Genomic DNA, 17,369 nt, shown 5'->3' on the forward strand with positions numbered 1-17,369 from the left:
CAACCTGCTTAAAACACAACAGCACTTTAAATACTGTCAGGTAGAGTGCCTTCCAAACGAAAATAGTGTAAGAGGAACTAAATATTCAATTCATTTACCCGTGAATATGCATAATCGTCCAACATTTTAATTTCACCATCTTAATGAGACAACTGCTTACCATCAAAATCAATATTTATGAACTATTGTGTTGTGTTAAGGCCTCTAATGGTTTCTTATTATGTGAGGAAGGAGACAGATGCATCTGAAAGGAAAATAATAAATAAATAAAAAAATACTGTAGCCTGGTGTTTTGTTTTGCATTAGTCTTGGTTTAAAACCAGTTGAGTGAATGTGACGACATGGAGCCTGTGTTGAGAGGATGAGAGGCCTGCCAAAGACTGCTGTATGCCTGAGCAAAGGGAGGTCCCTCATGCAAATTCAAAGGAAATTCTGAGAAACGGGGATCCAAGAAAGAAGACAATACACTCTGTCTCATTCAGTACTTATTATGGAGGATGCAGGATTTAAGAGCTTGGATACATTGCTGGGAAGAAAGGGGCCCTCTTGTGCCATTGTGTGACAAACATTAGACATCACGTGGAGATGTAATTCATCTTCAAAACTTAACAAGTCATTCCATATTATTAGCAGCCGCAGTCCACTGACGTGACTTGAAGTGTGGGGTAACAGTTGGAGAAGTCAGTCTAACCCACATTGTAGTCTCTAGTCACGAGACTATACTCACAGTCAAAAGTATGCAATTCATCCCACACAGGACAGGCTGCTGCCCACGAAGCAACCTTGTCCTCACTCTCACTCCACCAACTCAGCCAGCTTCTACTGGACAGACTGTGGCTTCTCGAAAAAAAGCAAAGGCTAATTTTACCTTTTTTTAAACCCTCATGAGTTTTGTGATTTTTTTAGAGTTCTGACAGACAGGGGATTTGGGGGCTTGATCTGTTTACACTTGTGTTTACTGTACAGGGCATTGTTGCTCTCCTCACATTTTAAAATCTATAGGTGCATAATAGTTTATCAAGACCTTCGAGTCCTCAGCCATGCTGGCAGCTCTGTGAGGCAGTACTTTGGCACATTGTTGCTTTGAGTTTAATGATGCTAACATGCTAAAACATTTAAAATGTTCATTAGCTAAATCGTGAGCTTAGAATTATAAGGTTCTATCTCCACTTTTGGTCGAAATTGAGTTTTTGACATCTGATCCATTCGGTGTTTATTAATGCCTGTGTGGGGTTATTTTTGTAAAAAAAATATTTAGTTAGTTAGTTATTTATAGTAGATCATACTACATAACAGTTTCGCCAGTTGGGATGTAAAAAGAGATAGAACCTTAAAATTCTAAGCTCACGAAATGTTAGCGTGTTAGCATGCTAATATTGGCTAATTAGCACTGAACACTAGTACAGGTGACGCTGATGTGAATGTCATTAGTTTTGCTTTAGTTATTTAGTCATAAACCAAAGTTTCGGACAAATTCATATTTTGACCTGATTATAACATTAGAGGAAACACCAAAGTTATTACAACTCATCCTGAGGGGATTTATCAAATCTAAGGTCAATCCATCCAATTGTTGTCGAGACATTTCACTCAGAACCACAATGTGTATCTTGTGGCTACAGGAGAAGTCAGAGGATTGCCAAATGTTTGTACAAAATGTTCTCTTACAAAATCTTTGACCAGCTAGTAGCGCTAGATGTAAAGTCGAATGATCACTACAGTTATTAGGATTCATCCTCCGGGAACCATAAATGTCTGTCCAAAATTCTAAGACAAATTTGAGATATTTAAGTATGGACCAAAGTGGTGGACCAACTGATCGGCTGACTAACATTGACGAGACTAGAGCCACGCTGCATAGTTTAAAATGTAAAAAACAAAGACATTATATATTTTCTTAATCATTACGGCTTGTGTAAATCCAATAATGATAATCTGACTGGAAGTCTTTGGTAACACTGTTTAACATGCTAGAATGAAACCCTTTTTACTGTCATTCTCACAAGCTGCTTTTCTCTTCATTTGAAGATTAAATTAGGCTCTAATTAAATGTATTCTTACATATCTACAATGACACATAAATGATCAACCATCTCTTTGAATTTCCTCTGAGTCATTCTTACGTAGTGTTTGATACCATTTGTATTGCTATGTGACTTATGCTCACATGCTTACAGCATGATTGTCTCACCAGATTTAACCATGGCAGGGTTGGAGGACACTCTCGCATGAATGCACTTGCAGATTTTCTGCTGCTTTTCAAAGGCCTGTTTCGCCGCGTGGCATCTCTGGAGGAATATGGCAGTTACAGCTCTCAGTCTGGAATGCTGCCCTTCTTGGCAGTTCACTCCCAAGAATCTCAACTCTGTAACCTCAGAATGATTTTGGTGGAAATGTTCACCTCATTCTGTTTAGTTTGACTCATTCCAAAAGCAGACACAAGATTAATTACCTTTTTCCATTAATGCTGAGTCTTTTAAATAACCATCTAAAGAGCCTATTCTAGAAATCTCAAACAACCTCTTGGAGCATTGCACTGATTTTACACATGACGAGCAGTTCATGGGGAGTACAGTAGGTACATCTCACTTCCCTTATATTGCATCCGCGGCTCCTCCACTTGCCTCCTTTCCTCGCGTCTTAGTCTGTCCCACCAAGGAAGCACAGGAGAGGAGCAAGGAAATCATGGGAGAGAGGAAACGAGGAATGGTGTTTTAGAGGGATGAGACGTCCTTTCCTCGGAAGCGTCACATGAATTGGTCAACTGTATGGGCGGAGTTAGCAACGGCTTTCAGCGGCAAGGCTTCTGGGAAGGCTGCTCTCGTGTATCCTCGCTTATAGAAATATGAGCTTTGAGACGGCCTTCACGAAAGGAGGGACAGAACAACTTCCGGTTCAGCCGAGGACCGAGGAGCTCTTAAATAAGGGAAGTGAGAAGCACCTTATATAATGTCTCCTGAGGCTCTGAAGAAGCTTTGTCAAGTCTGAGAAATTAACCCTGGTGACGTCATCTTGATGTGATGTAATGTAAGAGTACCCCTTTAAGGATGCTACTAAACTCTTCTGATCGCCAATTACACTGCAGGAAAAAGTGGCACTTCAAATAACCGTCCTCAGTTTGTTGTGTGAAACATCATAACCATATACATTATTGATTCGTTTAAGTACACTAATACAGTAATTTCAACCTGTTATCGTCTGCTTTTAGGCCTCACTAGAAAACAGAAAAGAAGATGAAAGCAAACGGATAGTACAAATTGTATTGTAGTGTATGTGGATCATCGTCCATCGTTTCTTATAAAATAACTCAAAACTGTCAGAAGATTGTATTGATTAAAAAGATCCTCAACCTAAAAACTCAATCTACAATCTCTACGTTTCTCATGATCACCTCCTTGAAGAAAAACAAAAATGACGCAGACACACCATGTTTGTAACAATAAACTATTTTTTTCATATTTACATCTGTACCTAATGTGCAAATTAATAATTTAAAGTAGTGTAAAACTCTTAAATTAATACAAAATCATATCTTACAGTCCTAACATGGTGAAAGTCCATGAACCTGTCACATAGAAACAAAGAGGAGCAACACTGCAGTGTGTACAGGAGAGACAGAAGCGAACCCAGGGAGCAGTGGACATCCTTGGCCAGGACACACTTAGTTAAGGACAGCATGGTACATTATCCAAGCATCACCAGAACAAACAGCAACACAAACACTGCGTCTTTACAGTAGTCATGTCGAATGAGCAGAAAGCACTTGGAGGCCCGGGGTTTTACAAACCCACTGATTGGTTAAAGCACTGATGATCACAAAGGCTTGAGGTGCTCTTAGCAGCAGGTGCTTCTTTTAACGGCCTCTAGATATGGAAGAAGAACAGACAATCTCACACTGGACCGGTGACACATCTACACTGCAGGTCACCACATAGTGCTAATAGCATGATTGTACATTGTGTTTTGTGTTTAGAGGGGAAGAGACATGTAATCACACTTCAAACAGATATGCATCGGCCTGCTCTCACTACCCACAATTCTTCTCATCTAACACATTGACCGAATAGTGTAGTTAACAGGCGACACACCATAAACACTGCATATTTGAGAAGCAATGCATCCTATGCACATTGTTTGGTGTTTGCCAAAGCAAACATTTGGGAAATTTGAATTGTATTTTTTATTTTTTTAAAGGAAGCCAGTTTGGCAGTGCTTGTGGTCTTTAGAAGGTCAACTACGGGCAAAAATGTGATATGATATCTTACACATTATTTTGAGTCCAATTCTGACACAGGAAACCCTTGCACCGTGGTAAGGACAAAGGTACACTTAACAAATGAGATAGTTTTACATTGTCATCCTAATCCGACATTACAATCTATAATGCTTACACATTTTAATTCCTGTAATTCAAATTTGTTTACAAAAGCACAACGTGACAATCCTTACAATTTACAAGACACAGTTAACCTACAGTAACTATATTATTGGTGCATAGACAAAATTGGGAGAGGGTGTAGCAAAAATCACCAATTTATTGCTTTAAAGTCTAATATTAGTCTCCCATTCAATTTCTTTTGATTGCAAAACAACTACAAATATTCCACAGAGATTTTGAAGAACCAAGCAGAGGTATTGCATTCAAACTGATTAAAAGAGCTAAAATGTTCCCTCATGATGAGATGCAAATTGTTTGTACTTTAAAAAATAAAGAACTTTCCTTCACATACAGAAAGTTACATCACAGAGAGATGACTTTTACTCTAAAACAAGTAAAAGACTAACTTCAATGAGACAGAAAAAAAACAAAACAGCACAATTTCTGGCCAAAGCTGCTCACTGTTTCAAGTTCTGCTTCCCCCATCATAAAGTAATGCTCTTTACTAACAAGGGAAGGGTGACAGGAATACAAGAGCATTCTTCAACAAAATAGGAAAATGTTTGCCATCATGTTATTCTAAATGCAGAGTGCGAATGGTGTTGTTCCCTCAAGTCTCCTGTGGCCTTGCTGACAAGTGGCTGAAGTGGCTGTGATGGCTATGCAGGCCTCTGCACTTTGCTCTCCCTCTCCCTGCGTTTCAGCTCCTCTCTGTAGCAGTAGGAGCAGTAGTTCTCTGTCTCTGGCCTGCCGTAGAAGGAGCAGTTCTCCCTCTTGCAGCGGCGCTGCTGAAAGCAGTACAAAGGGCTTCCAGAGCTCCGCCCTTTGGTTTTGTCTTGGTTGAGCCAGGTGTGAGACGAGTTGTCCTCATCAGCAAACTCCAGGCAGTCCTGAATGTCTCCCGCATCGAATCCATTGGTGTAGGTGTGGGACTTGTGTTCGCCGGGCATGTTGTAGGACAGGGTCTCTATGGTGTTAACAGTGCGGACCCCTGACAGGCGAGCAGGGCTGTAACTCTGGGATGAGAGTGTGCGGTTCTGCTGGGGGTAGGTGGCGCATGTCTTTAGGGTGCCCACCACAGGCTTATATGGGTCATCTTGGAAGATGGAGGATTGCATGTTGACATCTTGTAAGTGAATCACACTGTGCCGCTGGATGGGCGGTGTATGGCTGTAGTGGGCAGACACAGGAACAGGCCCAGGTCTCTTAGCACCAATACTGGGGGAGGAGTAAGGCGCAGGGGCTGGGGCTGGGTGGGAGACATGGTGGGAGGCAATTGGCGGGGTGAGAGGCGGGACTGGGACAAGAGGGGCTGCAGGAGTGGGACTGTTCCTGCCCTGCATCTTGACACCCAGCGGGGGCTGTGAGTTGTGATTGTAGGTGTGGGTGTGGTGGGGCAGGATGGGAGAGCAGCTCTCCGGAGGCGAGCTGTCCGATCTCTCCCTCTGGAAGACACTCTCATGCTCAGGCTTCTTCGCGGCCACATCATTAGTGGCAGGGGGCTTCTTCTCGGCCTCCTTCCTCTTCTGCTCCTGCTCCTGGCTGAAGCGCTCCTGGGCATTGGTCAGGTAGTAGTTGATCATCTCCTCGTGGAACTGGTGTCGATGGCTGGTGAGCAGGAGGCCTGCAAAAATGAACTTGCGCTCCCCCTGCATGGCAGCCCGCAGGATGTTGAGGCTGAGCTTGACATCGGTGCTGTATTTCCAGTTTTCCAGGGTCTTGTCTCTTCCTGCACTGTCCTGTCTCTCGGTGGGGGAAGAGCTGGAGGGTCTGTCTCTGTCTGTAGGGGATGGACTAGTGGCCTTCTCAGAAGATGTCGAGCTGGCAGACTGGCCCGACTCCTCCTTGCTTCCCTTGGTTTTAGACTCCTTCTTCTTTGCCTTTTCCCCTCCGTTGTCCCCACTACGACCTGAGCCAGAGTTAGATTTGTTCATTTTGCCGTGCACAAGGCCACCCAGACCACCCATGTTCTTTTTCAGCTTGATTCCCAAGGTTTTGCTGAAGCTACCTAGTTTGTTGGCTACAGAATCAGCCCGGCTCTTGTCTTTGTCCTTGCGCTGCTTGTCTTTGTCCTTCTCCTTGCTGGGCTTGCCGTTGTTTACGTTAGAGTTGCTGCCGACAGATTCGCGGTCAGAGTCCATGGACTCAGCTAGAGACTGGACGTCCTCACCTGCAGAGGCAGTGGGAGACTCTGGCTGAGCCAGGGGAGCCTGCACAGAGATACACACAAACACATACAACAATGAAGAAACAATAATATAACACAAGCAATTGTGTCCCAGGGACATTTCTCAGGGACTCCCAATGTAATCCAGACAAATTACTCCTAAAAAATATTAAAAAAGAACTGTTGCCTGATTTTGGTGATTCATAATCTGTACAAACACATGCCTAGGATTATTGCATTCTGACAGTAAATAAAACAGATTGAACTAGAAGAACCTCTGGAATGGTGGAGTCTCTCTAAGGCAAAATTAACCATGACAAACCAGAAACATGTGTGAGAAGAAGTTACCCTTGTTTCAGATGGAATTCGGATCCATGTTACATTCATGTAGTTGTGCAGCAGGTTGAGTTTGGCCTCCAGAGACAAGATGAGACTGTGGGAGAACATGTATTTACATGTATTCACAATGAACAAAAAGCAGTGGTACAACACAGTTGACATATATATTTTTACTAGAACATATGGCTTATATACTGTATAGCTTATCTATGGGTCTGACATTTATAAGAACCTTTTGACTTAAAAATATCTATTTTTAATGCCTGCAATGCATTAAGGGTAATATAAAGAGGTGGTATTAGGCAGTGGCTTGAGCATCCTCTTTCTGTATATATGCACTGTTCACACTGCAGCTTGTTAAAGATAAGCTAACCCCCTGACCGGCAGGAATGTGAAACAGAAACCCTTACATAAACTCTTCGCTAAACTCAGAGAGGGTGTTGCTGCTTTAGTGAGGCCATTCCTGGGAAACCCTGTGTATGACTGACGTGACTCACAATTTGTTCTCTCTCTGCTCACTCTTTGAAGTGACCTGAACCCAGAGCCCATAATCAGAGTTAAATCCCCCACATACAGACTTAGGTAGACCACCAGAACTGCCTTGGCCTGCAGTTTTTACTCTCTCAACCTTCATGGGACTGCTTTCGTAGTCAGCGCCTCTGTGTGCTCTGTTGATAAGCATCAACACCCTGTGATATACTATACAGGACTTACTTGGCCAGCTTGGTATTATCGTTGTCGTCCCTCCCCCACTCCCAGTCCCTGCCAGGGTCCACAGCAAAATGGAGTGCCAGCAGCTTGTGCTCCGAGTCAGTCAGAGGGATAACAGCTGGAAGAGATGAGATTATCAGGTGGTTAGTTTTTTCTAGCTTTACCATTGGAGACAACGTTGCACCCCACCCATTTTCTCACAAGGCCACCGGTGGTGTCAAAGCTAAGTGACACCATAATGACACACTAGAATAATGCCTGGTTAATTATCCCTGATGCCTATCAGCGTGGGGTAAAGTATACTGTGGGTGCATTCTATCTGCCATCCATTTTTTAGACAGAGAAGTGACCGTGACCAGTGAGTGTCACTCACGTTGACTCATCCAGACAGAGAAGGGCCTCAGTTGGCGGCTTTAACTTGGTTGCTCCTCTTATAACACAGACTAGTCCCTATTCTGGTTCTCTGAGTTACTGTACTAGTCTATCTCGTCTAGTGCAACCACGCTATCTACCTTTTCCATGAGGACGAAAATTAAAGGAATAATCAGGTTTATTATAACTTGCATTGTAGCTGTTCTGGAGCTTTTAATTTATATCATATGGTACATGCAAAAGCTCCAAAACAGCTAATAAATGGACCATGTTCCAAGATTTTGCTTGTTTTGTTTAAATCCTAACTTTTGAACCAACATGGATGAACATACAATTCTTTGACAACTCCATCCACTGAGGAAGACAGTGTGATAAAATTGAAAGCTAAAGAATGGCTACTAAATGGACCTTTTGATGAGACTGTTTTGTTTCCAAGGTCTAGAAAGAACTTTCAATCCTAACTTTTAAACATAAATGAGATGTCCTTAAAGTCCTGTTTTGACAAGTACTGTTTCCAAGGTCAATGATTAATTCTCAAATTGGGTCTTATTCTCATGGCCATCTTTACTATCAGCAATAATACTACACTCACCAGAGATATTACTGAGATCTGGGATATTGCTACAGCAAAGTCCAATGGGGAAAGAAAAACGATCATTTAAATGATCCGACAGGTTGTAAACAAGCCAACAGTTTAACCAGATTATCTAAACCTTTTTTATTATTATTATTATTATTATTATTATTATTATTATTATTATTATTATTATTATTATATATTAATATGATTATCTAATGATCCCTTAGCGCTATAGTGTGTAGTTTCTGTCGCACCCATGAGGAATTCTAAGTAATGACAACAACACTGTCGGCGCGTCCACATGATACAAGCCTTACGTGATCGCCCACTGCCCTCAAACCTCCTCCACGCAGTTGCTAATAGCCAAGGAGGACACGGAGGATTAAAAAAACATGATGGACTCTTCAGAAGAGGTAATTACCTTCACTTGAGTTTCTGCGCATGAAAGTCACCGGACGACACAATCTTCTGAACATAGCCATACTGAGAAATACAGAGAGAGTTTTGTGGAGCTGATAGTCTTAATTAGCTTTGTAGCAACTCATTTGGCAATGGCTTGAATGTAACGGACGTTCATTAATATCAAAAAGTTACGCACTAAAGCTTTAATTAACAGAAATACTGTGTGTGCACAACTATGGGAAGTATGTTAGGTCAATATCTTCCAGATAAGTTTGGCCAACCTGGGTGTCTGTTCCATGACTTATTTTTTTAGCTATCACAGACCTCTGCTGTCACGGAGTACAGTGTTACCATTACCACCAGTAGGAATGATGGCCAAAACTACGAAAATAGGACCCAGATTGTGACAAACTGGAACCATCCCTTAGCTAATACTAGAGCAAATGGTGGCCTGAACTTGGCATGATGATTTACATCTTACAACTGAGTAGCTCCACAGTTGATCAGGGCTGTGTAAGATAATTTAGTTTAGTAATAGAGTGCAATCAGACACAGGAGTACAGAAAAGAGAAGGAGCGCCGAAATAATTTCATTCATATCCCGCTGATAGGATCAGCTACTTACAAACAGGAAGAGGTTTTCAACACTAATCACTGGACGGAGCACATAAAACAGACACCCACCTGGGCTTCCTCTCGTGGGAGGTGTGCTTACAGTATGTGCACAGTGCGGGCGTGTTCGTGTTTGTGTGTGAGTGCATGGCTGCATTTCAAAACAAGAGTGTGAGGAGGACTAGCTAGACCACTGGCCCACATGACAGCTCTCCTCAGGCTACCTAGTGCAGGGGCTGTTGTCCACATGTCAGCAGAGAGAGACAGGCTGTTCAGGCCGAGGACATTCCAGCATTCACTGTCAGCCCCAGATGGAAGATACAGTCTCCTCCCTCCCTCATCAATTCTTCCACTTCCAATGGGCTGCTCTGCTCTGCAGGCTTCATAGAGACACAGACACCAACAGCAGCAACGGCCCCTCCTGTGTCCCTGATGAAACTGCAGGTCAAATACTCACTCTTTCCCCCTTGTGTCTCTTTCTGAGTGCCTATGCGTAGGTGCAAAGTACACTATTAAATCATGATAAGTGTCAAAATAGTGGTGGTGGTACATGTATAGTGATGATGCCTTAAGTTCTTGAAACAGAATTAGTGCGGCTACACCCATGCTAGCACATTTACCACTGCGAACATGATCACTTATTTGTATCTGACACCATTAGTCGCTAAGCAAACACATCACTAATAGCACTGCTGACAAACTAGGCTTGTCCAGAGAACTGTCCTAAAATGTCAAGGTTGCCTTTGCGTCATACCTGCAAATTGCAATGCATGTCTATCTAAAAAAAAGAAGAGGCATGACTAATGCCTGTAGCCAGAGAGACAAACAGTAATGAGAGAAGTGTTCTGGCAGCCCTGAAAACTGGGAGGAAAAAAGAGAAGAAGGGTCTTTCCTCGAACACTCTTGCCCAGAAATATTCTGTCATAATCACAAACACACATAGACAGAAGGCAGCAAACTAGCTCCCTCAGTTCCCACTCGGGTCATGCAGCAGGCAGCGGAGGTCTGTGAGGTGGCGTCCTGGCTCCCACCATGCAGCTGTCCTCCTTTCTCGCCATTCCAAAGTGCTGTGTGTGTTGTTGTTCCCTCTTGGGCCCGGTCCAGATTCAGAGATTCAACACTGCCAATTGAGCTCTGGGGGACTAAAGTGTGCTGTAATGTATTTACTCTCCCTTTTGGCAGCCTTGTTTTGTTGTCCTTGAATGACTGAGTCCCATAGCTTATGTATGGATGACATCATAGCCCTCCATGGTATGCAAGCTGTGTACTCAGCAACATAGCTGGTAGCCTGCCTCGCCTTGCTCAGTTTGCATCTTTGATTCTGTGAGTGGGGGGATACAGGCAGAAGGAGGAGGAAACTTGGGTGTAACCTGTGAGGAAACAGCTGTTGGAAATGAGGTAGATAACCTTTCTAAGCATGTAATCACATGATTTATTTGGACCTATATATCTTTGCTTTGTCTTTTTTTAGTTTGTGCAAAGTGAACACGTCAAGCATATCATGAGAGCAGAAAAAGAGAGGATCCTCTCTCCTCTTTCACCCCCTTCAGTGGACAAAGTCACCCATTACAAGCTTTGATTCACAGCAGGAACACTGAGCCAATGTTTCCTCTGTTTGCGATTCAAGAACAATTTGTACTGTCTGGAAACTGCACAAATTTGAATTCCTGACTTTGGTCACTCTGCACAGCTGCAGATTTAAAGGGCTCATTTCACGAGAGTAAACAGCAGTCATGCATATAAACAAGCCTGAGCTTTTTGCCACATATTTTAACAGCAGAACCTAGTATTGTGGTAATTACAAGAGCATAACATTTGAAGTAACACATAAACCACAACAAATGGCATTTTAACTTGGACTGCCATATTGATGTAATTACGCTGAGTGCATGGGGAGTAATACACTGGGTGTCTTTAATAGATAGAGAAGTGAAACCTGGCCAGAGCTGGATGGTTACACCGCACGTTATGTAGGTGGTCTTTGTGTGAAATACGACCATTTACTTTATTCAAATGGGTGTTAGGGGGTTGATGATGGGATGCCAAAGAAAACCTGGAAGTGTTTTGGTACTGGGACCAGAGCTTGAAATAGCTCCAGAGTTTTTTTTAAAGGGCTAGTTCCACTCATACATAGTTTAACCACAGGAGCACAAACAAGCTGATAAAAGACATGGCCAACGGCGTCTAGTGAGGAGCCAATCATTATCACACAGAAGGTGTGCAGCAGTGAGCTGACAGAAAATATACCTATGTGCACCTGACTACCTTACCTAGTAAAGAAAGTTTTGATCCTTAGCAGTAACGTCTGATGTCAGACACCCCTCCCTTGTTGTTTTTCACTATACACCATCAATAGAGCCCCAGCAGCCATAGAAGGGTCAGTAGCGTGATGTGTCAGTGTGAGTTAGAATCGGGTTACTGGGGGCTTGACTATCAGGAGAGAGGATTGGTTTGTTGGGGCCTCAGCCCGGGACCCAGCCCATATGTGGTGATGTGGTGAGGGCTTAGGGGCCGGCTAGGGCTATTCTGCCCTAATTGGCAGTAGAAAATTAGGTCTACCTGTCTGTCTGACCCCTCTGCCTGTCTGTCTGGCATCTGTTCAGAGATATAGTGTGGCTGCACTGTACCATTTCTTTAAACTAAAAGATAAGAAAATGCAAACACCCATTACTTATAAAATCATACAAAAACATAAAACTATACCTCTTACATACATAACAATAAAGAAAACATAACAGGAGCAGCACATATTTGTATCATTGCTGTGTTATATGATTCATCGCATGACATACATACTGTATGCACCAAGCTAAGTGTACAAGTGTTTTCATAACATCCTGGAGAGAGAGACTGCAGACTGATCCTATCACAGGACACAGTGTACCAGAATGAAAAAGTTGAGTCATGCAGTGGTGTTGTGATACAGCGCGTTCTTTGGGCATATGCACCATCTGGTGGACAAAAAGAGAACCCCCCTCCATGCTCTGCCACACTAAAACACCCAAATAAAAGTGGGAGTGCTGAATAGTTACGTGCTGTGGAGTAGGCTGGCTTTGATGTGCTGCTGTCATTAAAGGGAATGACTTCAGGGCAGTGATTGCAGGTTAGTAATCATGTCTGTCTGCTAGTCTGCAGTGGTCGTACCCAGACTTAATAACTAGGATGGTGTTTACATGCCGAGAATAGGAAACTTACATGCTCAGAAAAGCAGAAGAGTAGGAGGAAGATGGAGAGAGGAAAAATGAAACAGTTTGCGTAAGTGGATCTGTGTTTGAGTGTGAGAAAAAGAGGCAGAGAAGAGGAAGACAGAGAGGAAGAAAGAAACAGTTTGCGTAAGTGTATCTGTGTTAGAGAGTGAGAAAACGAGGCAGAGAGATAGAGTTGGCCGGTAGCCCACGCAAATGACAAGTGAGTTCCACCCACTGAGTCAAATACAGAAGAGTGCCGTGACTACTAAGACTGGTTGTCAAGGAGATCCACTCTATTTGTCAATTAAAGGAACTCCATGTGAGGATTACTCTGACCTCAAAAATAAGCAACACATCCGGAGTGGGAGAACTGGCATCTGAACGGGCAAAACAAGACAAAAACAAGAGACACCCAAACTAAACAGAAAATCAACACTCCCTCGCCAGAACATAACACGATCAATATGCTCCCTACAGCACCATATCACAGATTCCTGTGAAAGAGGCAAACGCATAAACAGACACACCTACTGTAACAAACTAAATTCAAACAGTGACTTCAGAGTGAGAAATGTAGACACACAATAACATATAGGCTTGAATGATTTCAATGCTCAGTAAGTCAGCTAAAGGGGCCTGCTGTCCACTTTCCCTGCATGTTGGCCACTCCCTGGATCCTGCTGCCAACTGGCCTGTTTTAATAATGGATCACAGGTAATTAGACTGCTGTCTCATACATTATTCACCTCTTGCAGGACAGGCAGACCACTCGCCCTCATTCTCGCAATCTACACTCTTAAAGTTAAAGCAAAGACTGCCTAACTATTTCCTAACTTAATTAATGCACATTACAGCAGGCGACACTTGGATTTTTAAGAACAGGAGGTCAAGAAAAGGTTGATGTCCCACATCTCAATCTGCGGATGCCACCAGATTTTCTTTCCAGAATATCTAAGTGGTTTTGTGATGATGCACAGGTTGCTTACCTTGCTCTCGCTGCTGGTCTCTCTGCTCCATGGACACCAGTGCGGAGAAGTGAGCCTGATCGTAGGCTAAGACCAGAGGGGAGCAGTGACAGCGGCTCGGGGGCACCTCCAGAGGCAGATAGAGCCCTCCAAACGGGATGGGGGCAAACGCTGGAACACCATATCTAGTGTCAGTCCATTGCTTATCCAACTTTTTTGTAGAAGATCAAGGCAAGATGCAGTCAGCCTACCTTCTCCTCCTGAGTCTCTGAGCATCGTGTCAGCCACCACTACAATTGGCCTGCGTAACACGTGGGCCAGCACAAACACATGGAACTCCTCCAGACTCTCATAGACCGGATCCTCAGAGTTATCCACCCTGCAAAAAAACCACAACCATGTAAAACAGTGGGATTATGGGATACTATGACAATTTCCTGAATTGGTATTGACCGATGCAAAAACATCTGCCAAAACAGTAAATGGTCGTGCTAATAATGTGCCTACATAATCTAATCTGACCCATTTGGATCCATATTGCCCTCTGACTACCTTTAACAGACATTTACAAAGATCCATCTGTTTGTACATGTGTTTGAATGAAAGAGGAGGGGAGGAGAGAGAAAGAGGGAGAGAGGGTGAGACGGAGAGAAAAAGCAGAGGCAGAGCTCTCAGGCATGCAACCACCAGGGAACCAGAGGATGTGCAACAATTAAGTTGTCAGCCACACAAGCTGCTACGCTGCCAAATTCTGTCTAATAAAGAGCCTCTTAATATGTGAATCCCACTCATCCTATTTAGGGGCTCATCTCACACTAGGACCATCAAACATCCCTAACTTGATTACTGTATTACAGTCAAACTCAATGAGAGGGTTAAAATTACCAGAGTGAATAAGTAAATGATGCTCTTTAATGGGATATTTTCAGTGATAGAGGGCTTTCGTACTGGACGAGTCAACGCTGGCAAATTAATGTAAAACAACGATGCAGAGACATGGGTTGTTTTCAGTTGCTGCTGTCAAACACTGCTGTCTTTGCATGATTTGTTATGAGTTTTTTGCATTTATCTTTTAATCAGCGCTGAGTGCAGGCAACCACATTTTATGTAATTAAATGAAATTTCAAGCAGAAGCCTCAATGAGTTTTTTTTTTCTGTTCATCATAGTTGTTGTTTTTTCTCCACCAGATGACTGTACATGTGAAAGTATGTATGTTTATTTTCAAAATGGAAACAAGAGACAAACCACAAGGTTTTGTGCGTAGGAGGAGGAAACCAGAGTTAGTTTCCAAACTGCCTCTGTAGCCTGAGATAAACCCACCAACGCTTGTTTATGCAACAGGGAGGGCGGGTTTGGACGGGGGGCAGGGGGGGGGCGGGTGCTGCAGCTAAAAGCAACCCACAGCTTAGTCAAGAGATGTTGTTTCAGAAATGATTAATACTAATGGCAACCAGTAGATGGCATAGTCTCACACACGATAGGGGGTGGAGGGAGGGGAGGGGGGGGAGGAGGGAATAAATGTGAGTCAAACAGCTTACCCTCCACTGGTGTTGCCGTTTTTGCTGAGGTGAGTGCGAGGCTCACTGGAGGCCAACTTCAGCAGTTCGTTCCACTCTCTCTCCCACTCCTTCTCAGTGTACACCAGTCCTGACTGCACAAACACACACACAAATGGAAATTCTGTCAAGCACGTGCTTATGCTCACCCACACAATCCTTATTATTATACATTTTCACAATTTTCATCCGAATCTTCAAGGTTATCTCCTGAAGCTTTGTGCATCTACAGTTTTTTTTCCCATGTTCTGCTGTTAATGGATGGATGGTTAAAAGAGGCAGACAGGCATTATGGGTGATTAGAGAAAGGTGGATGACATGCAACAAACCAGGACGCTGCGTTTACATGGGATGTGTCTTAGATCACTGGGCCACCAGGACGCCCCAGGCATTTTTAAAACATGAGCATCTGGACTACTTCTTTGCCTGAGCTATCTTTGGTGACACAATTTTTCTAATAGATTGGCAAATACTTTAATCCATGAACATCAAGGGAAAAGGGAGAGGAAGTGCAGAGGATTTGACAGTATTAACACGGCTACTTATGCACACTTGGTATCATATAGAAAGACTAATTTCATCCCAGCAAAAATCCAAATGTGCGATCCAGCAAGGAAGCTAAAATCAGCACCTCGCTTGCTCTTATGGATTTGTTAATGTGTCATTTGTGAAAGAGGATGTGATGCATTTACTCTCCCAACCTCCTTGTTCTGTTGGGTTTGCTGCCACCTCCACCTCCTCTTCAGAGCGTCTCTCTCCGCTCCGCTCTTCATCATGGTATACAGGGATTTCCTCAGCATCAGGTCTCTGTCATGGAAGCCCCACATCCCTGATCAACACAGACGCACGACACTGTTACTGCATGTTAAGATTGAGGACATAAAACAGCAACAAAGCCATTGCACCAAACTATATAATCATTCTGAGATAACCTCAACTTTTTAACTTCCTGTCTCAGAATGTCTTTCATCACTCATCAAAGGGCCCTAGCTGTCTGACTGTCAGTGTAGATTACATTAGCTCTGGTGCCTCTAACCCTGACAGCTCCTGCTCCAGCAGTCCTCGCACTGGGGAGTCAACAATCTCCTTCGGCACGGACCTGAATACGCTGTCCCTGAATCCTGCAGCTGACTGCAATGTATAGGTCAGTTATCTCCCCTTCCTTGCTTCCTTCGCTCTCTCACTCACTCCCTCCTCTGGATTCAGCAGCTGTGGCGCAGCACTGACACTGTTAATACACACCGACTTGCACAGTTGTTATGGATGATATGGTCATATCGTATGTTAGATATACTGTAGTGTACATGAGTAGCTCACCTAAAGAGGCAGCATGCAGAAGGCAGTTCCCGTCCCCTGTGGTGGCCAGAGGAAGCAGCTTCTTACAGCTGGTGCACATGGTAGACCACCAGTTCAGACGACCTGCACACATGTACAATATTATAAGACCATGAATTCTGTGCAAAACTGAGAAACAGATTGGAGCAAACACATTTAGTTTCAATCCATTTTCAATTCAATATTTTCTCAATTTACTCAAATTGAGACACATTCAATTTATTTATCAAACATTCCATTATTGGTGGTGTTAAATCAAGACACATCTGTGTCAAAAAATGCCACGACTACTCACACGACAGACATTTACAGGAGCCTTCAATTGTGCGTCTGAAGTGTTTGTTACCTCGATTCAAATATAGCTTAATGTCTTTCAGTCTCACAGTACTGTAGCAGGTACCAGTGACGGCCCATTGAGAACAATTAGCCAACAAGCATAATTTGCCTCAATAGCTACACTTTGAAGGCAATGATTAGTGCAGGCCATATGCTTTGCACACATCCTCAAATACCCAGCAGTCTTTCAGAAAAAAAAAACCCACTCTGAATATCTTCCTCCTCAGGCTGACTTTTAGAGTATCTCCAGTTTCTGCTCCATCACCGCCCTGCCAGTGTCCCTGAGGGAGAGACGACTGCTTCACAGCCCTGAGCATAGCATACTGCTTTACTGCAGGCAGCCTCACTGCTCTGAGCTTGGGGTGATCTGACTGCATCATTTATTAAACAACAGTAAACACAGAGGGGGCTCTGAATGATTTAGCCCT

General features: G+C 43.3%; 1 protein-coding gene across 2 annotated transcripts in view; it reads right to left on the reverse strand.

Moving 5' to 3' along the window:
- Positions 1 to 3,482: 3,482 nt before the first annotated feature.
- Positions 3,483 to 17,369, reverse strand: part of otud7a (OTU deubiquitinase 7A) — a 42,144-nt gene continuing 28,257 nt past the window's right edge. For both annotated transcript variants that reach the window (XM_028586449.1, XM_028586450.1), the window contains exons 6-13: positions 16,588 to 16,689; positions 15,972 to 16,099; positions 15,253 to 15,365; positions 13,965 to 14,092; positions 13,735 to 13,884; positions 7,599 to 7,713; positions 6,894 to 6,978; positions 3,483 to 6,588 (exon numbers count right to left, since the gene is read on the reverse strand). In XM_028586449.1, the coding sequence (XP_028442250.1) occupies positions 5,038 to 6,588; positions 6,894 to 6,978; positions 7,599 to 7,713; positions 13,735 to 13,884; positions 13,965 to 14,092; positions 15,253 to 15,365; positions 15,972 to 16,099; positions 16,588 to 16,689 (2,372 nt within the window). In that variant the 3' untranslated portion in view covers positions 3,483 to 5,037. The remainder of the gene's footprint in view (positions 6,589 to 6,893; positions 6,979 to 7,598; positions 7,714 to 13,734; positions 13,885 to 13,964; positions 14,093 to 15,252; positions 15,366 to 15,971; positions 16,100 to 16,587; positions 16,690 to 17,369) is intronic.

This window comes from Perca flavescens, chromosome 8, assembly GCF_004354835.1.
Source record: "Perca flavescens isolate YP-PL-M2 chromosome 8, PFLA_1.0, whole genome shotgun sequence".
NCBI classification, from domain to species: Eukaryota; Metazoa; Chordata; class Actinopteri; order Perciformes; family Percidae; genus Perca; species Perca flavescens.